The 21,755-nt window shown below is 47.8% G+C and overlaps 1 protein-coding gene across 6 annotated transcripts in view; it reads right to left on the bottom strand.

Annotated features, from left to right (window-relative positions):
• The window catches only part of LOC103536145 (microtubule-associated protein 4-like), a 150,320-nt gene that overhangs the window by 88,955 nt on the left and 39,610 nt on the right, over positions 1-21,755 (bottom strand). For all 6 annotated transcript variants that reach the window (XM_030444902.1, XM_030444905.1, XM_030444907.1 and 3 more), the window contains one exon: positions 7,353-7,612. In XM_030444902.1, coding sequence (XP_030300762.1) covers positions 7,353-7,593 — 241 coding nt within the window. In that variant the 5' untranslated portion in view covers positions 7,594-7,612. The remainder of the gene's footprint in view (positions 1-7,352; positions 7,613-21,755) is intronic.

Here is a 21,755-nt window from a genome sequence, read left to right as displayed (position 1 = left end):
ACTGGTGCCCAGGCCCTGAGTTTACTGATCAGTGCAGGCAAGGAGGAATCAGGGTCATGGGAGGGTTTCTGGGACACTGCTTCACAGGTGCCAAAAGGTAAGCTGGGTACCTCCTGAAGGAACAAGGGGTTTAGGAGAAGATCCCCAAGGAATTCTGGAGCAGGGACAGGCAGGTGACAGCCAGGGAGCTCAGCAGGAGCTCCAGGTTTTCCTAAGTCCTGCTCAAGTGGGAGTCATAGCACTGGTTTAATGAAGGCAGCTGATGAGGACAACAGAACAGAGGCTTCCCAGATCCTAAACATGGCCAAAGATCTTTGGGTGGTGGGGAACCAGCAACCCCCCTGGTATGACCCAGAAACTCATTCCCATTTCCTTAGCACCCTGTAATTGAAAAACTCACTACAAGTTCTGTGTTAAATTGCACAAATGGATCCCACGTGGCTTTCAGTTTCCTTTGCACCTGCTCATCACACCTGGTACAGACAACAGAGCTGGTGACACCATTCATAGCCAGCTCTAATGCCACCACCACTCTGCAGGCATTAAAAAGAGGACAGCAAACCACTACAAACTGGGGCTGCAAGTCTGTGTGCACACCTTGAACACCAGCTCCAGCTTGCCAAGAAACCCCTCATCTGTAAGAGTGGGCTGGTGGCACTTGGACTGAGCACTCTGTGTGCAGCTGAGCTCAGCCTTGCACTCAGACCATCCCCACACTGCTTCTGGCAACTCAGAGCATTTCAGCTGCTCAGAAAATAAACACTCCATCTGCACTAAAGTTTCATTTAGAGACTCATCTCCTAGGTTGCAAGTGATCCAAGCCAACTGCCTCCTGTCACAAAGAACCAGGATACCCCCCTCACCCTCCCCTACCCAAGGCTCAGCAAAATTCAAAATGAAACAAACCAAAACCCTACCAAAATATTAGCCAAGCCCACTGAACGCTGGGGCAGGTGAAAAGGAAAAGCTTGAGCTGTGCTTCTGGCTTAACCTTCCACAGAGCTGATGGGTGCTCAAGCCTCTGCAGCTCAGACTCCAGAAGCACCAACACATTCCTTCACAGCAGCTTCCTCTCCATCAGTCCCCTATATTCAGTCATTAAAAAAAAATTAAAATGTAAGACTTAGCCATTCCATGATGCTATGAAACAGCTCTGCACACAGGCAGGGATGAGCAGGACACAGCTGCACAGGCAGTGTGTGCTCAGGCCAGCCAGGGGCTCCCCAAATCAAACACTGAACCAGGAATAACCTGAAGATTTCAGGCTCAATGGTGGGTTCCTCAGAAAGCAGAAGAATCCAAAATGCTGTGTCCTTCCTTCTGCACTTCCCAAGAGGGAAGCCTGAGAAGCAGGTAAAATGGTTCCTTGTACACGTGAAGCTTCTTTGGTAGGCAAGTTTCTAGCAAACCAGATCAAATCAAGCAGCTCCAGCTGGCATCAGGAGATCTGGGGTGTGTGCCCTGCAGGTCAGCTCCTCTGGAGCACATCCTGAGTTAGCCAGAGTCCAGGTGTGACAGTACCCAGCAGCTCCCCAGGGCCAGGTCTCCTCCTCCCTCCTGTTCTAAATTGCATAAAACCAAAGCCCATGTCAGGATGCTGTAACTACATAATCCCCATCAGAATCACAAGATAGTATTTGCATCTGGCTCGTGGATCAAAGGATTGGTTTTTATATAAACAAATTTCAGGCCGTGCTGGCTAAACCCATAATCTCCAGCAAATGGACAGTGCCAAGATAAAAAGCTTTAATCTCCAGCAGTGACTCGGCACAGAGTGGGGAAGCAGAGCCCAGAACATTTCCAGGGGACACCAAGGGGCAAAAAGAAAGCAAAAAAAAAAGACCAAAAAAACCCAACCTTTTGGCAGGCCAGGGTGTGGATGGACAGGTTGCAGGTGAGAGGAAATTGGGATGTTTTTTCATTTTATCACACATTTGTTGTGTAGGTTTGGTTGGATGCAACTATGTCAGACAAAAAGAATAGGAGTGGGAACAAACCAGCTGATAAACTGAGTGCCATGCAGACAAAACTGGCTGGGAACTCCTGAACAAGGAGCCTGAGCTATTTCAACTCATCCAGTTAAATATCCTGCCCCAAAACTGCTTCTGAAAGTGAAACTCACCATTCCCAGAATCACAAATAAAAAAAAAAGGCCTAGAGGCTTGGAGCTTTGCTTGCCTTTGGCATGCCAACCATGCAGGCCTCGTTTGGAGTCTGCAGCTTCTCTCTGACCATGAGGATCAAAGAGAAACTGAACTTAAAGGGAAGCCAAGGTTTGCCCGGCTCTGTTTTAGGGCTGCCAGAGCTTTGGAAGCACACAGGTGATGTCAGATGGCCCCAGGTACAGCACAGCTGCACAGGCAGCTCTGGGCTCCAACAGCAGGAAAAGGGGCACGGACCTGCACTGAGATCCCTCTCCCCATCCCACCCCTCACAGTCCCCGGTTTGGGATGGAAGAAACCTTCAAGTTCATCCCGTCCCAACCCCCTGCCATGGTCAGGGACCCCTCCCCCAGCCCAGGGGGCTCCAAGCCCCATCCAACCTCCAACACTGCCAGGGATGGGGCAGCCACAGCTTCTGGGGGCAACCTGGGCACCCAGGGGCTCAGCACCCTCACCCCAAACAATTTCTCCCTCCCTCCCTCCCTGCCCAAGATCTCCTCTCCATCTCCCCTCTCCCAGCTCCAAACCCTTCCCCCTCGCAGGCTCCCATCCCTCCAGGCCCTTGTCCCAAGTCCCTCCCCAGCTTTCCTGGAGCCCCTTCAGGCACTGGAAGGTGCTCTAAGGTCTCCCCATTGCAGCCTTCTCTTCTCCAGCCTCAACACCCCCAACTCTCTCAGCCTGGCTCCAGAGCAGAGCTGCTCCAGCCCTCCCAGCAGCTCCAGGGCCTCCTCTGCACTGGCTCCAACAGCTCCATGTCCTTCTGCTGCTGGGGACCCCAGAGCTGGACCCAGCTTTACCCCAGGGGGGTCTCCCCAGAGGGGGACAATCCCCTCCCTGGCCCTGCTGCTCACACAGCTCAGTGCAGGGGGGTTCTGGGCAGCAAACAGAAGCTGAAGGGGGAAGGCTGAACCTCTGAGTCTGATCAGTGCTGGCTGTGATGGGACTGAACCCATGGTGGCTGAGATGCTCAAGTACCCCAAGTCAGTTCCCTCACTGAGCACAGGTATTACCCCAGAGATGCCAAATCAGTTTACAGCAACTAGGTTAGAGAAAGATTAATTTCTGTTTGTAAAGCCCAACAGCTGGATTCATTTCACTGCTTTTGCTCATAAAACATGCACAAATTTCCAGAACACTTGGGCTTATCAAGGCAACACTTAGGGTGCTCCATCCTTCTTAGGAAAGCAGAGGTGTATTAAGTAGTTCAGGAACTCAACCCAAGATCAGGCACCTCTGCAATACAATTTAAACAAAAATTTAAACTTTAAACAAAAGCACCAAAAAAGCCCCAAACACCCTCACATTGAAATCTGCTTTCAATGGACTTGTGGTACAAGGCCCCACACTGAAATGAACCCCAAACTTCTGCAGCTGGGCCACAAGATGCTGGGAAAGCAGCTGAAATCTGGGGCAGCATAAAAACCCCCAAACCCACACACAGTTTAGGAGTGCAGCCCTGGTATCACCTGGGGCTCTGTGAACTCATTTTGGTGTTTATATAAAAGTGCCTGACATACCTGAGAGCACACTCACATCATGCTGGGTGCTTGTCTCTGTACAAAAAGACAAAACAGGGGTTTACACCAGCCTGAAGTTTTAATGCTGGGGGGGCAGGAATGGGGATGGACAGACTTTGGAAGGGGGAAGGTGTTTATTGTGGCATATGGGATAAAAATGCAGGTATCTTAATGTTATTTGCTAGTGTTTTTAATCACTCTGAAACTCTGGGATGGGTGGAACATTCACACAGCCCCAGCAGAGCCATCTCGTGGTGACACAGCTGCTGGGAAAAAACCCAGAGACACTCCCTGCAGGAAGTGAGAAGAATTTGTGTTACTTACATCACACTCATCATTTGTTTCCCTGCTATAAATCTAAATGTACAGTTTAGACTTGTTATCAAGTTTGTGAACAGAGGCCAAGACTGCAAAAAGATCCATTTGTTGTGCTGGGTACAGACCCACAAGGAGTTGTGCCACAGGACCTGTCTCTGGACACAAGTCCTCAACAGAACCAATTCAGGAACACTTCAGAAACAACACCTGAACTGACAGAGGTCACAGGAGCACTGCTGCCTGCTCCAAGCTACTGAAGCACAGGGTTTCCCTTTTCCTTGGAACTTGCTCCCACCCAAAAAATCTCTTCCTTCACACTTCTAGGATGTAAATCCCTTAAATCACAGCAGCAGCCTAATGACAACTGCTGCTACAGCCTCTGTGGCTTCAACTGGAAGCTCCTCAGCATCCTCTGGACTCCTTGGAGCTGCTAAGGAAAGGCACCTGCCAGCAGAGAGCACACACCCAAAGTGATCCTGCAGCCTTATGTAAAGCCCACAAGGTCCTAAGAGGATTAGCCCAGAATTCCCAAAATTATGATGTCCAGCCAGGTGCTAGGAAGAGAATAAACCCCTTTTTTTCTTAAGCTATGCTTTGCCAGTGATATTTGAAAAGTTAACTGTTATTAGAGCTTTAGTCTAGGGTAGATTTGTAGGTGAGCAGACAACTGCTCATCACTTCTCCCTCCTCATCTCCATCTCTCTGTACTCATATGGTTCACCCAGGTCCATGCTGGGGACCCATCTGGCCATTAAACTTGCCTAACCTGGCTCCTGGATTTAGGGAGGAAAAAAAAAAAAAAAAGTAAAATAAAAACCTTGAGCAGAGCTGGAATAGCTGGAGCCTGACACGACACATGATGAAACCTCTTCTGACTGGGGAAAGGCAATCTGGGCAGCAGAGACCAGGCTGTCTGAACACATTCGTGCCTTTTAACATAAATAAATTAACAAGCAGAGGCTGAAAAGCCTGATCCATGAAAGCTACTCCTCTCCCTCAGGAAAACAAAGCTATTTACAGTCATATTTGGAGCCAGGGACACAGAACTTTTGGTGCCTTCCCTGCAGCAGTCCCCCCTCCCCAGAAACTTCACCCTGTACTCAAAGCACTGCTCTAAGACCACACCAAACACCCCACAAGGACCTTGAAATAGCTCACCCAGGCTCATTTACTCTCTAGCCTCAGTAAAAATAAGCACATTAAGCTTTACTGTATTTTTTAAACAGTTATAGACACTCTACAAAGCCCGTGGCAGAAACAGGTACCCTTACTGCCTCAGGGAAAAGCTATTTAGACAAACTGAGATACAACAGGATCAAATCCTCAGACTGGCCCCTGGAGCTTCAATAAAACAGATAAATAAACTTCCCTCCCTGGTACAAGGTGGCAAAGCTAAAAACCATTATTTTATGCACTCAAGGCAAGCAGGCTCTTGGGTTTCTTCAGTTAGGGTCTTGGTTTTGTCCTGACAAAACCTCTCCCCAGCTACCCCAACAAAGGGAAAAAACCCATCTCCAAACCAAGAACAAGAAATTGCACCCCCCTCTTGAGCTGCAGGAGGGGAACAAGTTCTGCCCAAGGAGCCCAACAAGTGACTGTGCAGCCAGGGGGGCACTGGGGAGGGGAAGGGGCTCAGAGGGGCCAAGAGGTGCAGATGGGAGCCCAACCCCAGGGCTCCCTCCCAGCCCTGACCCACTGCTGCACACAGGAACCTGCAGCTTTCTCACAGACAACTTCTCAGAGTTTTAATTCCTCAGCAAACCCAAAAGGCCTCATTATATCTGCTTCAAGAATCCAAAGTTATTGAAACAATCAGTTCTGGTGGGACCAGGGGAGGGGTCCCTGCCCATGCAGGGGGTTGGGACTGGATGGGCTTTAAGGTCCCTTCCAACCCAAACCAGTCTGTGATCCCATGATGGTTCTGGCTCAGTGCATACACAGCTGAGAGGACAGGACTTAAGGAACTTGCCTTTCAAACCAATGTGATATCATGAGTTTAACACTAACTGGGAAATTCTGGTGCTCAGATGGTTTAGAACCTCTAACATCAAGAACAAAGCATTATTTAAAAATATCCTTAAACCCCATGCAGAAGTGGTAACAAGCTTTCATGCTTCTCTTTTACTCCCACTTTTGCAATGCCAGACTCTAAAACACCTACTGCAATTGTATACAATAATGAATATCTGAATTGACCAAAGCTCAAAGTTTCACCATCTCTTTGCTCACTTCCAGCCTTCCTACTCATGTGTTACCATTTAAGGAGCTATATTAGTATGGAACACTCAAAATCACATTTTCTGTATTACCAGGCACTCAACAGACTCCTAAATGCAAGTGTCTTAAACAGACCAGAAATCCCCACTATAGAACTCCTGAGTTCCTCTTTATTCTGATGAGTGATTGTTATACTTCTCCTGCACATTCCACTTTGACCAACATTGATGAACATCAAGATTAAGGCAAAAGAAGAAAAACTTTCTTCCAAAAGAAGTCACCAGGCTACCTGTCTAGGGCCAGACACCTTTAACAGAACATCAAAACCAAACCATGAAAAACTAATGAAGGCAGAACTTGTCATGGGTGTATTTCACTTGGGGGGAAGACACCACGCTGGCAAAGACAGAGACTTAAATCATTTACTGAGAAAGAAACCCAGTGGGTGACCCCCAAATCTCACTGTTTTCTTTTTTCCTCAGTGAGGTAAATACATAACCCTCACTTTTCTAAGCAGTTCTGATAAAGCTATTGACACTAATGCAGATCAACTGTTTTGGTAGATGTTAATACCTAGAAGACAGCACCACATTTTACTGTATATGCACAGAACCTGCATACACATGCACCAAGAAAACAAAACAAGTAGACTCTCAGATCAGGGGAGAAACAAAGCTTTAGCTGTTAAGCATCTGAGCCTGAAGCTCCCAAACAGTGGGGACCTTAGGAAGATGCTGACCTGCAGACCTCAGCAGCAACAGCAGAGTCTTTGATCTTAACACTTTAGATTTGCCACTGGCCAGGGTGGCACAGTTCTACTATTTTAAGACAGAAAGCACTGATATGGTAATTGCAGCAGTCACAAGCCTTGGATGGTGCTTTCTCTGGGATGCCTGAGGCAGCCCACAAAATATTACCATAAATAATATATTCTTCTGGGGACTGTGCTAGCTTCATTTCCAGGCTGAAGAACTGAGCAGATGGTAGAGTAGAAAAGCAAGAAACAGGATTTGATCTCAATCTTTTACAATAAGCTATTCTGACTAAACCCAGTAGCATGTAAAACCCAGCAATATTCCAGTGAGCACTCTGTGATGTGAAGTGATGCAAGGTCTGCTCTTGTACTTCAGACACTTACGTTCCACCTGAATACCATCAGCATGGGCTTTGCTTTTGGGTTCCTGGCTCCCAGGTTTTGCCTCATCTTCATCATCCAGCAGAGGAACATAATCTGTTTTATCTACTTTTTCTCCAACCACATCATCAAACTTCTCTGCTTCCAGAGTGGCAATGAAGTCCCTTTTCACTTCTTCCTCAATCTCGGGAGGTGGCTCTGTCAGAGCATCTGCCAGACTGAGGTTGTGATCCAAGTCAGCCATGCTTCAGCACCTGTGCAACCTGAAAAGTGATGGGGGAGAAGAAGAAGAAAACAACGTTTTAATAAGAGGCCTTTTAAGTTTATTCAGAGTCTGATGTTGACAGCTGTGAGGCTCCTGTGCTGTAACATTTGCTTCAGTGCTCTGTAATTTCCAGATGTTTACAACATCCCCAAAACAGATCACCCAAAGCAGGTTCTACTGCACGGACACTTCATATCATGCTTTATCAGAACCTTAAATTAAAAAAAAAAATAAAAATTAAAAAAAAACACCAGTTCCTGGCCAGCACAAGCCCCATCTTACACCGATTTCTGCCTTGCCCCAGATCTGGGAGCTAATTCCACCTCCTCAGCAGCAGAAAGACAAATGACGCAAACGAGTTCAGTCCCTGGGTTGGACTCCACTCAGCTTCCCCTATGGAGATTAAGATTTTACATAAGCTCTGATGTATACTTCAGTGATGCCTTTGACCCCACTGCTGGGGTCCTGGAGCATGGGCATGTCCTCAGCAAACCTTGCTAATACCAGCAAACCCACTCCAGCCCTTTGTGCTGTAACAGTGCTTACGTGAAGAATTAGTTGTCAAGTACAGGTACAGATATGAAATACAAAGCTGTACACTGAAAACAAAGTAGAAAGAATCACCACTTACCTTTTCCTCCCTGATTTGGATCTCAGCATTGAATTTAACTTCCTGGCACTAACCAGAAAATGGACCTGACCTGATTCACCTGCTTTGCAGCTGAAGCCTTCAGGCTGGCAGAACAGATACACCCATCAGCAATGATCTACAACCCTTCTAAGGTTATTGTTGGGAACAACAAATACTGAAGTGAATTTAAAGCAGCAAAACCCACCACTTCTGACTGACCATAGGCACATTTCTGAAACTTCCTTTCAGTGCAGCATGCTTTGTGTGCACAATGCTGGCAGCAGAGCAGAGATGTCACCAGCTCTAGTTACACGTTTTGGCCATTTGCAGAAACTGTCTGGTGCAGGCAGGAAAAACCAGGAGCAGGAGGAGCCATTACCACCTGAAGTTACAACCTTCATACCCCTACTATGGTAACTCAGCCTCCTTTAATTTTGGTCTAGTTTTGGAAGCACTGAGCAGGTCAGTGCTGGTGTGCATCCCACTCACTATTAGATGCCCAGTCTGAGGAGGCTCCCTGCCCATGCAAGCCTGACTCTGGTTTAGGAGTCCAGCAGCAGCCCCTGCCTGAGAATTAGAAGAGAACAAGTAGATGGAAGTGAAGTTTAGAGTTCCAATAACAAATTCAGCCAAATAAAGAAATATGAAGGAGCTCAGGTGAAGTGATTCATCATTTCACAACCAATTCTCACTGTACTGGACAAGAACCACGAAGCCACACTAGGGAAGAAACCCATGAAATAGAGCTGAAGATCCCAAAGTGGCAAAGGAAAGAGGCAGAGGAAACCACAAAGGGGATTTGTGTGTGCTGGTTAATGAAGGGCTGAGCCAAGTGGCCACTGTGCAGCAGCCCAGGGTCAGTGACTTCCCCCAGGAGGGCAGAACACAGCTCCTCTTGTTCCCCAAACACAAAGGCTCCCACTCCTCCAGTGCAGGAAATTCTTGGGCAGCCCCTGACACACACCTCCAGCCCCACGCCTGGACAGGGCAATGCTCCACATTCCTCACAACAATGGTATCCCACTGACAGTGTTCTGTGGGGAACTGCACGCAAGGATATTATGGAAACGAAGGCAGCTCAATCTATTCTTTTTTTCTTCTTTAACAATAAAAGGTCAGACTTCAAGCCAGAGCAGACTTCAAGCAGCAACTGCAGCTTTTGTTGGTTTAGATAAAGGCCCTGAAGAATTACCACTTCATGGAAGCCTAGAGGTGGAAAGTTTGGAGTTCTTAACTCTTTGTGCAGGGCCACGGTTGCATGAATTCTGGTTATTAAAAAAGCCATCTTTATTCTGATGTGAAAGAGTCTTTAAAAAAAAGAAAGTTTCTTTCAGGTAGGGTTCTGGACTCTTTCCAAGACCCAGACCTGCACACAACTGAGAACATTTCTTCACTGAGGTTCCACCAGGGAAAGGACCCCTGAAAGTTTTCTCTGTGCCTTGGCCAGTCTCTCCTAAGGAAGGAATGGGCTCTTCAGTAGCCACCTTTTCACCCACATCCTCCCTTGCTTTCAGCTTGAAAGAGAAATGATGACTCTTAAAGTCAGTCTGTCCCAGAGAAAATGTGGAGCTATGAACACGTCAACCTTTCCTTCAGAAAGTTGTATTTCTCAGAAGAAAGAAAAACACTATTTAAATGTTTTGACAAGCTGCTTCACACTGTTAATAGGAAATGCAAGAATCAAGCCCCTGATGAGAACACAGCTCCAGAACATGATCCTGCTTTACTGGGAGAGTTGGACTTGATCTCTAGAGGTCTTTTCCAACTCTGAGGATTCTGTGACCCAGTGACCTGGGCAATAAGCAAGCAAAGGCTGAGGTGAACACGCCAGAGGCCAAAGAAAAGCCCATCTCCTGTTCCTCCCAGCAGGCATGCTGGCTCAGGCTGAAATGTCTCCTCCTGTTCATAGGACCAGATCTTAGTCCTGCACAAAGGCAAACAGTGGGGTTACCCTGCAAGAGCCTCAAACTTTCTGTAAATTTAGGAAAAGCTCTCTTGAACCTCACCCCAAGGGCTCCTTAGGAGATGGCAGTCTGTAAACTGAACTCACAGCTCCCAACTTTCACACGTTCACTTCAGATTAAGCATTCCTGCTATTTTAGTTTCAGGAACAGGAGTGGCCTTTTAGGAGCATTTCCTCTTGACAGCTTAATTTAGGGTCTGTCCAAGTAGCAAGTGATTGCTGTCCTCCCCCTTGGATGGAAACTATTACCCAGCTGCTTTACTGAGAGGCCCTTTAACATTTAGCATCCCCTCCCTGGCACCATCCAAACCCATCCCCAGCCAACCCAGAAACCAGTGCAAGGGCACATGCAGGAATCAGATGGAATTATTTACTCCTTGTTCCACCGTGGCATTCACTCACCTTTCCTCTCAGCCCAGCCACCTGCACTTCAGCTCATGGAGCAAATGCCTCCAGAGGCAGCAGAGCTGCCAAGTCAGTGGACTTAGGGAAGCAGTTAAAACTTAAACCCAAATCAAGACTAATCTCACCCAGACCCTCCTCCATCATATGAATATTCCACCACAAAAACCTGATGGACTCCCATCATCATTTTTTGGTCCACATCAATGTGGTGGCACCTTATGAAATAGCTGCCACAAACCAGCATTGACAGTGTCTCCCTTTCAGACCTGCACAGGAGTTAGGGCACTAAAGCAATCTCAGTTCTGGGAAAAAATATTAATGAAGTTATGGAAATTATCAGCAGGACACTTCCTTGGCTACACTGATGGGGAGTGTAGAAACTATGTGTGAAAGGGAACAAATCAGTGTAACCTACAGAAACCATTTTGCATCTCTGCAGCCCATGCAGAACTGGTACCTCTGGCATGGAAAAGCACCTGGCAAACAACTGCCCAAGGACAAAGCACCCAGGGGGCCAAGAACACCACTGGAACTGGACTGAAAGCAATTCCTCCCTTTCCACCTCTGGTGGGACTCCCAGTTCAGAGCAGAGTCTGCAGAGTTAACTAAGACAAAAGGAAAATAAATCTACTGCAGATTGCCCAAGGGAATCCTGAAGCAGAGCCATGTGGTGACCAGCTCAGGCAGGGCAGATGCTTCCTGCACCACTTCCACTCCCAGGGACCCAAGGCAGCTGTGCAGGAGAAGCTTTCAGGAACCTTCAGCAAGATGAAGGTGAATCCACTCTGCATTCCAGAGCCATGCAAATGGGGTGTTAACAGAGCACAAGGAATACCAATTCCCATGGTAAGCTTCAAGATGAAAGGGCAAATCCCGAGGAAGGACTGGGGTTCCAGAAAGCAGCAGATATATTAAATAATTCTTCAGCTGTGAGACAGCTGCTGAGGTCCTCTTGTTTATTAATTAGCTGAGGGAACAAGAGCAGCAATGGTGCAACACCAACCTGTGTGACTCAAGATTTCTCTCTCTGGAAGAGCCTGAGGACTGTCAAGCCCTCCTGAAGAACACCAAGTTGTGAGCATTCTGCTGAGAGGAGAGGTGTGGAAGGGAGCAGAGTGTTTGTTATCAGTCCCCCAGTGACAGCTGCACTACAGACAAGGAAAAGTTTTCCTGTAGCTTGACATTCCTCAACCTATTCCAGGAAATCTTCAGATTATTCCACAGCAAATAAATCATGTTCCCTTAATTGGTACCTTTTTTTTTTTATTATGTATATAAAAGGGATTGCTCAGCTTATTCATATTATAGCAACTGCTGATTTATCATGCTCACTATTTGCCCCATCTGTTCTTTTTTATGCTCAGAACCTTCACATACCCAGTCAGCATATATTCATTTTGATAAATGAAATCCATCCTCTGTTAGCTAGTCTGAAAGATTTTCCCAACTGAATTAGTCTCTCCCTTCTCTTCCCTTCCAAAACCAGCTCTTTGCTGGATGTTTCCACCTTCTGAGTTGATGCTTGACCACATCCCCAAATTTGAAATTTGCTAACCCAGGCAGAACATCCCAGAGATCCCAGAACATCCCGGAGATCCCAGAACATCCCAGAGATCCCAGAACATCCCAGAGATCCCAGAACATCCCGGAGATCCCAGAACATCCCAGAGATCCCAGAACATCCCGGAGATCCCAGAGAAGTCAGACTGGCTCCTCCTTGCAGAAGTTTTACTTTAAGTGACCTAATGGAATAACTTCCAAGAAACATCATCTCATCCAGCCACCCTCTGCAATACAAACAACACTGCAGAAGCCACTGCCTCCACTTTCCCATCTCGGGATGAGTGGAATTTACTTCCTAAACTTTGTATTTCCATTCTGCAGCTTCCTCCCCTGCTCTGGGCTGTACCTGCCTCTGGGCACGCACTGTCTCTGAAATTCAATTTATGAGCAGTCTGACCCAGATTTTGGGTGTTTCATCTGAAGAGGGAGAAAGGGGAGAGCAGCAAGTGGGGGCAGAGGGTGCTGCCCACAAAAGGAAAAGATACTTGAAAACCTGTAAACTGACCAGGATCCTACTTGGCACCAGCCACCAAGTGACTTCCTCCGGGGCTCTGGCAGAGGGAGCAGAGGGTTTTATTCCCAGAGCAGCACCCAGAGGACAGGTCCCAGCCTCTGCCAGTGCTGCAGAGCAGTGCCAGCCCCATGGTGACACAGCACTTCAGGGACACAAACCTCCTCCCCGTGCCCAGGGACCTGTGCTCAGCTCTGCTCCTCCACTTCAGGCTGGTTTTGTCCCTGCTGGTGCCACTGCTACATCCACCCCTGCCAAAATAAAGTCTGAGCAATCTCTGTGCCACAGAGAAATCTGCTCAGAGCAGGAGCATGCCTCAGAGGAGGGTTTCTGAAAGCAGGCAGTGTCCCCTCACTTGGTTTGTGTCAAGGAGACACTGATACACACATTTGAGATGCAGGTGTGTTATTTCATCAGATCCCTTTGCTCCTTTAAAATTAGCTCCTAACTCCACACAGAACAAAATCCTCGGCTGGGAGACAGAGGAACAGCTCAGTCATGGTTCCCATTTCTCTGCTGCCAGTCACATTGCTTTTCTTAGCTGAGGCTCCCAGGAGCAGTGTGGCTGCTGAGGCATGAGAAACCAGGAGAGCAGGGAGCAGATAAATGCCAACTCCCCTTCCTCTGCAGCCTCCTGAAGGGAGTCTGCCAGGAGCAGGATGTCTGCATCTCTCTTCTGGAAGGAGACAACACACCAACAAAGAAGCTGCTGATGGGTCTTACACTTTATGCCTGCCATGACTCATCTATGACCTGATTTAATTTTTTTTTATTATTATTTTTGGGGGTTCTTTTTGCAAAGTCAGAACCAGTGGGATTTGGTTTTTTATTTTCTGAAGGTGAAACACTGTAATAACTACACTTCACTTCTGCTAATGGTTCAAGTCGCAGGGAATCACTCAAACACCTCAAAGGTTCTTCCCAGACAGTGAGACAGAAGTCAAAGGATGTCTGAAAAAGTCTTTCCAACAAGACTTACAAAATTGTGTTCAACTTATTTGCCAGAAAAAACAATGCAACAGCCTCAAAACAGGTCCTGAACTACAGGCTTGAGGCAGGGCTGGAGCAGCTCCGTGGGAAGCCAGGCTGAGCCTGGAGGAGGCTCTGGGGGGACCCACGAGCACCCTTCCAATATCTGCAGGTGCCTACAGGAAGGCTGGGGGGGACTTTTAGAAGGACTTGTAGTGAGATGACAAGGGGTGATGGCTTTGAACTGGAAGAGGGGAAATTGAGCTTAGAGATTAGGAGGAAATTGTTTGGGGTGAGGGTGCTGAGCCCCTGGGTGCCCAGGTTGCCCAAGGAAGCTGTGGCTGCCCCATCCCTGGCAGTGTTGAAGGTTGGATGGGGCTTGGAGCCCCCTGGGCTGGGGGAGGGGTCCCTGACCATGGCAGGGGGGGCACTGAGGGGGATTTCAGGTCCCTTCCAACCCAACCCATTCCCTGAGTCTGTATTTTCAGGAATCAGGTCTTCACCAACCTGGTGCTGTACAGTCACCATCTCAGCAGGGGAGGGATCTGCCCAGCCAGGACAGAGACTCAAGAGCTGCTCACACTCATGACCACACAACTTTCACACCACCAGTGAAGCAGATGTCTGTGGGTATTTCCACAGCTTTCTCCCAACTCCTGAGGGCTGAAGCAAAGAGCAGGGAGCAGTTTCCAGCTCCAGCCTCCCACACCCCGTGCTCCCTGTCACACCAAGGCTCTGCCGCAAGGCATCCCAGGAACTCTCTGATACTCACTTTAAATACATGTTTGGATTTTCAGCAACATCAGGATTTCAGCAAGAGTCATGTCATAGAAAACCACATTCTCCTCCAGACAATAGATAAGTAAGTAAGAGAGCTTCCAACTATTATTTACACAGCTTAGGTAATTGCCTCCCTGCTTTATGAAGAATAAAAGAAGTGTCAGGTGCAGAGAAAGAAGATTTGGGGCGTTTGTTGGTTTTACACCTGGACTGATACAACAAAGAACTTGCAGAGCTGTTTCCCTTCTCAGCACACTCTCCAACAGCGATGTGCAGTATATTAACTAAATGTATTAACTCAGTCCTAGAATCTCCAATCTCCTCTAGGTAACAAGTCAGAGTGCACAACGAAGGTAAAGGGAAAAAAAAGTTTCTATTATCCCCACCAGCAGAAGGACACAGAGCTGGTGGAACCAGCCCAGAGGAGGCCACAAAGATGCTCCAGGGAATGGAGCAGCTCTGCTCCCAGGAGAGGCTGAGGAGCTGGGATTGTTCAGCCTGGAGAAGAGAAGACTCCAGGGGGACCTTAGAGCTGCCCCCCAATCCCTGAAGGGAACCTCCAGGAAGGCTGCAGAGGGACTTTTCCTCAGAGTGTCCAGCCCTAGGAGAAGGGGAAATGGATTGAAAGTGCAGGAGAAGAGGTTCAGCCTGGAGCTGAGGAAGAAGTTCTTCAGCAGGAGGGTGCTGAGACTCTGGAACAGATTGCCCAGAGAAGCTGTGGCTGCCCCCTCCCTGGAGGTGTTCAAGGCCAGGTTGGATGAGGCTTGGAGCAACCTGGGCTGGAGGAGAGGTGTCCCTGGGCATGGCAGGAGCTTGGAGCAGAGGAGCTCTCAGCTCCTGACAGCCTCACCTATCCTGGGGTGCTGTGGCTGTGGCCTCCCCAGAGGAACATGAGGACAATGCAGCATTCCCAGTCAGGACTCCCAAGCCACAGCACACGTTGGAACGAGATCATCTTTAAGGTCCCTTCCAACCTGAACCATTTTATGATTCTGTGATCCAAAGAGATAACAAAATGAGTGCTCCAAGCACTGCTGGTCTTGCACTTGGGAAAAGATGACTGGAGTAAACCTGTGAGCAGGCATGAACATGAGCAAAGGCACTGGGTTCAGGTAAACCCTGGGGTGGAACACATGTACAGAGGTGCTCTAGGTAAAGAAAAAGAACTTGAGAGTCAAAGAAAGCAACAAGGTGAAGAAGATGGGAGGAAGGAAAATGAACCCAAGAGCTGCAAGAGGCCTGGGCAGAAGCTCAGCCATGGTTTGCTCATTAGGGAACTGAGTGAAACTGAGTCTGAGGTGTGAAAGCTGCAGAGGGACCCACAGAGGGACAGGAGGGAAAGCAGCACCATCACCTTCCAGGTGGCTTTGTCAAGGTGGCCAGAAAGACAAGCTGGGAAGCTGTGAGGGTTTAAATTAGAGAAGAGCAGATTTAGATTAGATGGTAGGAACAAGTCCTTTCCCAGGAGGGCAGTGGATCCAGGGCCCAGGCTGCCCAGGGAGGGGGTTGAGGCCTCATCCCTGGAGATGTTCAAGGTGAGGCTTGAGGAGGCTCTGAGCACCCTGAGCTGGGTGAGGGTGTCCCTGAGACTGCAGGGTTTGGACTGGGGGACCTTGGGAGGTCCCTTCCAACCCAAATCATTCTCTGATTCTATGACCCAGTCCCAGCTGGGAGCCCCAGGAGAGCATCAGGAGAACCTGAAGCAAGGGGAAAGCACACACAGAGGAGGACAAGATTAGCTCCAGCTGACAAAGGCCTTTTTTCATTATTTTTTTCTTTTAACACCACACTTTCAACTTTTGTAAATTGCAACTTCAAGATTTGAAAGTTCATGGCCTAAAAATGAAGTGCAGTTACCTCGATTCCATGATGCTTTGTAAGAGTCTCCATAGCTCTGGGGTTTATTCATTATTTTTAAGAGCACCCATCCATTCGTAGGGTTTTATTCCCTGGGATATGAGCCATTCCTCTGTTGTTTGAAGAGAAGCATTTTAGGTTTTTTTTTGCTGTTAATTGGTACTGCAAATATACTCAAGTTCTACAACTAGACTGCACAGGAGTCTTTAAGGAACATTTCTGCTCCATGAGCTTGAAACATTTCCAGTTCCCTTAGGAAAGCAGCAACAAGAGCCCCACCTCACCCTCCTCCATTATTCAGCTGGCATGTGAATTAGCCAAGGCAGCAGACAGTCTCCTGGTATTTGTGCCTCTTCACTAACATTAAAAGATTGTCTCCTTCCTGGGCATTTCAGTCAACTCCTCTTTTCTTCCTGCCTTCCAGACACTCACAGCTTGAAGAGCCTCTGCTTTGTCAAATGATGAAGCCCACAAAGATAAGGAGGCAGAAATGCAGACCTAGCCAAGGAAAGCTGTAAAATATCCTCCCCTCTCCACATGTGGGTCTCCTCTTCTCTCTCAATGCAAAAGCCATAATTAAAGTCAGCCTGCAAGCTGACAGGCCAACATTTTTCAGGTTTACTCAAGCTGCATTTCACTTTAGAGCCTCTTTTTAACTGCAGACATTTACTTACGTTAAGATGATCTGTCCTTGATTTAACAAAAAAAAGAAACCATTTTTCTTTAAAGGAAAGAGATTTAAAAGAAAACACTGAGACCAGCAGAAAGCCATCCAGGGGAGGAAACAAGAGCAAGGATAATTCAAGTCTACCTCAGCTGTCAAATACAGAGAGAGCTCTTGAGGAAAAGCAGCCTGGTTTGTCCATCTGGCCAATGCAATGAGCTCACAGCACCTTGGTCCATGCCTTGTCCACCCTCTCCAAGGCAGATGATCCCAGGTGATGGTTTTTTCAGGAACCTTAAGCTTTATGCCAGCAAGGAGAGATCAATGCCCCACTCCACCTCCACACCTTGGTCCTTGCATCCACAACTGAGTCTCTGTTTAAAAGACAAGCTCTGCATCAGCTGAAAGGAAATATTTTCCTAGTCATCTTGGTCCAGGAGGAAGCTGGGTCACCCTAACATTAAACTTGGCTGGAATTCAGCATCAGCATTGATCTTGTCACAGATTCCAACAATTTTCCACCACGTTCTCCTGGTAGGAGCTCACCTATGAGGGTGCAAACTCTCCTGCAGGTTCCACTATGTCCAACTTAACACTCACCTCTCCCACAGAGAACATTTTATCCCAAACAAAGCTGCCTGGAAAAGATGGATTCCATTACTCCCAGGTATTATGGAAGCCCTTTAAGCAAACTGAAGCAAATAAATGCTAAGACTTCAAGACTTCGAGGAATCTCTGTATTCCAGTGGTAGGTGACATGCATGTTCCATACCACTTATCATTAATTTCAGTTAAGTAAAAGCGGTTTAAAAATAAAGCCTGCATTCACCACTGACACAGAATAAAAACAATTAGCTGGAGCCAGACCTCCCTCAAAGATCAAAGCAGGAGGAATACCCAAATAAAAGAGCACCAATAGAAATTCTTGTTCCTGTGATGTCTAAATATACACAAACAGAAAAAAGAAGGAATAATTCCAAATTTTCCATCTCTGATATAAAATGGCCAATCTTGCTCACCCAAGATGTTCCACTAACTCTCTTGTATATTGTGTATATACACAATATACACACCAGGTGCCTGGGTGTGCAGCACTCAGTGATGACAGAACAGGGAGACTCAAGGAGCATCATTAAGAATGTGACATGACTGATTTTAGGTGTCTTCACCTGTGATTTTAACAAAGAGATCACATCTCACCTGGCAGACACTGGACTGTCAGGAAGCTCCTGGGTCTCCCCTTCTGTTGGTGGTCAGAGAATCAAGTCAGGAGGAAGTCCCTCCATCAGCTTCCATACACCCAACACTACTGGGGCAGTTATTCTGGACCAAGAGACCAGGAGCTGCAGGCTGCTCAGAGAGGTTGGGGATTCTCCACTCTCAGAGATGTTCAAAAGCCAGAAGGACACAGTCCTGGGCAGCCTGCTCCAGGTGCCTCTGTTTTAAGCAGAGTTGTTGGACTAAAGGTTCTCTGGAGTTCCCTGACAACCTCAGCCATGTGGGGATTCTGATATTCTTTGAAAACCACTTTTAAAACCTTCAAACCCGTTGATCAAAAGCCTACAAACAGAACAAGTCCTAAAGCATTTCCATTTTGTCTCTTAAAGGTAAGTCTGAAAACCAAACCAGAATAACCCCCCCAACTTCCCTGGCCACACATACAGTTTGGGAAAGATCCATCTCTGTCCCAGACTGAGAGAATAAAGCAGTGTGGGGAGCACACAGCAGTGCCCTCCTGCAACAGGGACAGAATTTCACTCATGCAGTGGCTTTTACTAAGTACAGGCATGAGACAAGGCTACATTAAAAAAAAAAAAAAAAAGGAATAATTCCAAATTTTCCATCTCTAATATAAAATGGCCACTCTTGCTCACCCAAGAACTCTCTTGCTTTTAACTTCAGACCTAAAATAACTTTGGGTGCTCTCGATCAAGCTCCAGGAGACCAAACAAGTCCTGCAATGGAAAGGCATCCATCAGTCCTGCTTATTAATACCCACAGGTCTTCCTCTGCTGCTTCTAAACACCCACAAGTTGTTACTTGTCTGCAATGGATCCCATTTGTCCACAGCCAGAAGTCAGCACAGTAGGAAAAGCCTGACTGGGAAAACTCCAGACAACTACAAGTTCCATGGGGATCAGCTCCAAATGGAAGTTTCATGTACACACAGGAGATAGATGTCTTTTTCTTACCACTTCTCACCTCCTCCTTCCAGCATGAAAAGGTTAAAAAAAAGTAGTTTTAAGACTCCAGAGCTGCTGGGAGGGCTGGAGCAGCTCTGCTCTGGAGCCAGGCTGAGAGAGTTGGGGGTGTTGAGGCTGGAGAAGAGAAGGCTGCAATGGGGAGACCTTAGAGCACCTTCCAGTGCCTGAAGGGGCTCCAGGAAAGCTGGGGAGGGACTTGGGACAAGGGCCTGGAGGGATGGGAGCCTGCGAGGGGGAAGGGTTTGGAGCTGGGAGAGGGGAGATGGAGAGGAGATCTTGGGCAGGGAGGGAGGGAGGGAGAAATTGTTTGGGGTGAGGGTGCTGAGCCCCTGGGTGCCCAGGTTGCCCAAGGAAGCTGTGGCTGCCCCATCCCTGGCAGTGTTGAAGGTTGGATGGGGCTTGGAGCCCCCTGGGCTGGGGGAGGGGTCCCTGACCATGGCAGGGGGGGCACTGGGGGGGATTTAAGGTCCTTTCCAATCCAAGCCATAATATGATTCTATTCTATTCCATGATAGGAACAAATATGATCTAAAAAAGCTTCCACATGTTGTTGCTACTTGTAAGGACACTGAGGCACTTGTAACCACCCTGCCAATGAACCTGAGAAGGCTTGGACTTCCCTCTTGCTGTTCCAGCTCCCTAAGATAACATCATGATACTTGAGGATCACCACATGCAGAGGCATCTCTTGTCTGAAACAAGACAACCTTCTGGTATTTATATGGCACAGGTTGGCTCCTGCTTCTTCCCAAAACCTCAGCAGGAAGTCCCATGTGCATGGACAGATGTACTCTGCAGCACGACTGGGGTTGCAGTTTTCCATCAGTTACATTTATTCCTTTTTGACCTTAACTCAGGTGCTTCCTCTGCCCAGGGTAAGGAGATATTTGTTGCAGGACTTGCCTTGATTCTGATGCAGAAGAATCTCTCCTCTACGTGCAGTGGCTCAGAAGGAGATGGCATGGGAACTCCAGGCACCAAGCCTACAAAGCTCTTTATCAGTACATCTGACAGCTGAGCAATGCCAAGACCCATTTCTTTTGCTACCTGGCCCTGAGAGCCCAATTCTGGTCACAGAATTCTTAGAGAAGTCAACTCCAGACACCCTAGAGAGTAACTCCACCACATTTCTGGGCATTACCTTCAGTTGCTCTCCACTTGTTTCAAGGCCTGAAGTGAATGCTGAGATTTCCCCTGGGGAGGCAGCACAGTTCCCTTGGACAATAAGGGTGCCAACCCCCCTAAAAACCTCTTCAGCTGCAGCTTTAGCACAGACAGAGCTGAGCAATGCTACCAAAGCTGACAAGGGTCACCAATCCTGAACAGAAGGTTCATACTTCACTTGCTTCCTGCCCTGCCCGTTGCAGGAGTAGATGGTTGGGGAAGATGATCCCTTCAGATCCCTTCAGATCCCTTCAGATCCCTTCAGATCCCTTCCAACCTAAGCCACTCTGTGATTCTGATTCCTCTCTAAATCACAAGTGAACCCCAGAGGGACAACAAATGGAAGGAAGCCCACCTGGACCAGTCCTGAGTATATGGAGAAGTTTTCCTGGAATGAAAGAAAAGTCTGAGCAAGATAGTGGGAAGGGAGGAGGCTCACATAGGAAGAGGGGATTTACATCCATCTAACCCCAACTGGACAAAAGACAGAGCTGGGAGGCTTTGGGACTGTCAGGCTGAGAAGAGTGACACATGTAAACCACCCAGCAGATCACTTCCAACTCTTAATTCACTTCAGCTGCACTCATTCCCCCCAAAAATGTGGCACATAGTTGTGCCTGTAAAGAGGGTTTTCCTACTGCTAATTAGAGCCAAGCACAGGGAGATAAAGGAACAGCAGCCTCCTCAGTGATTCCCTCCCTTTGGGCAATTTGAACCCAGATGGGGTAAGACTGTCCCAAGTTCCATTGCTACATCCTGAGCTGTACCACTGCCAAGCTGATAAAAAGTCACATTAATAAACTTGCCTTAAGTTACAGCAGCAGAGACTCTGCCAGAGCAGCTACACTGGGAGTACAAGAATAACTTTCCTATAAACCCCAGCAGGGATTAGGGACTCTAGAAGGTGGGGATTAATGGTCTTGGCTGGCCTTCAAAAAAGCCACATGGAAGATGAGTTCATAGATAATAACTGTGAGGGACTTTCAAGTGTCCAGCTCCACACAGGCCTGCAAGCACTGACATAAGAGACCTCAAAAAGGCAGGTCTCTCATCCCCCAAAATCACACATATTTATCTCAGGAAAAGAAAGGAGCCTGCCCACCTTCTGCACAGACTTGGAAGTGTTAGCTCGAAAATGATCTTTTCCTTAATTGCTTTTAAAAAAACCCAACCATCTCCCCAGTCCCATGGCTGCCTGCTGGTTTGGGAGCTGTGTGGCAGGGGAGGGATTGCTGGGAGGCAGCCCCAAATAAGGAGAGTTTCATTCATCAGGGGGAAGAGCCTCCTGGTTTCCCTTGGCAGAGGACAGGAGGGAAAGAGGCAAAGTGGGGGCAGGGTATGGAGGCTCTGGCTGTTAGCAAAGCTCTGTCTTTCTGTGTTGCATATTGACTGCTAAGCCACAAACCAAACAGGCAGGGCAAGCAGCTGCT

The sequence above is a fragment of the Calypte anna genome, chromosome 2 (genome assembly GCF_003957555.1).
Source record: "Calypte anna isolate BGI_N300 chromosome 2, bCalAnn1_v1.p, whole genome shotgun sequence".
Classification (NCBI taxonomy): Eukaryota; Metazoa; Chordata; class Aves; order Apodiformes; family Trochilidae; genus Calypte; species Calypte anna.
Note: the sequence above shows the minus strand (reverse complement) of the source record. Positions and strands in the feature narration are given on the sequence as shown.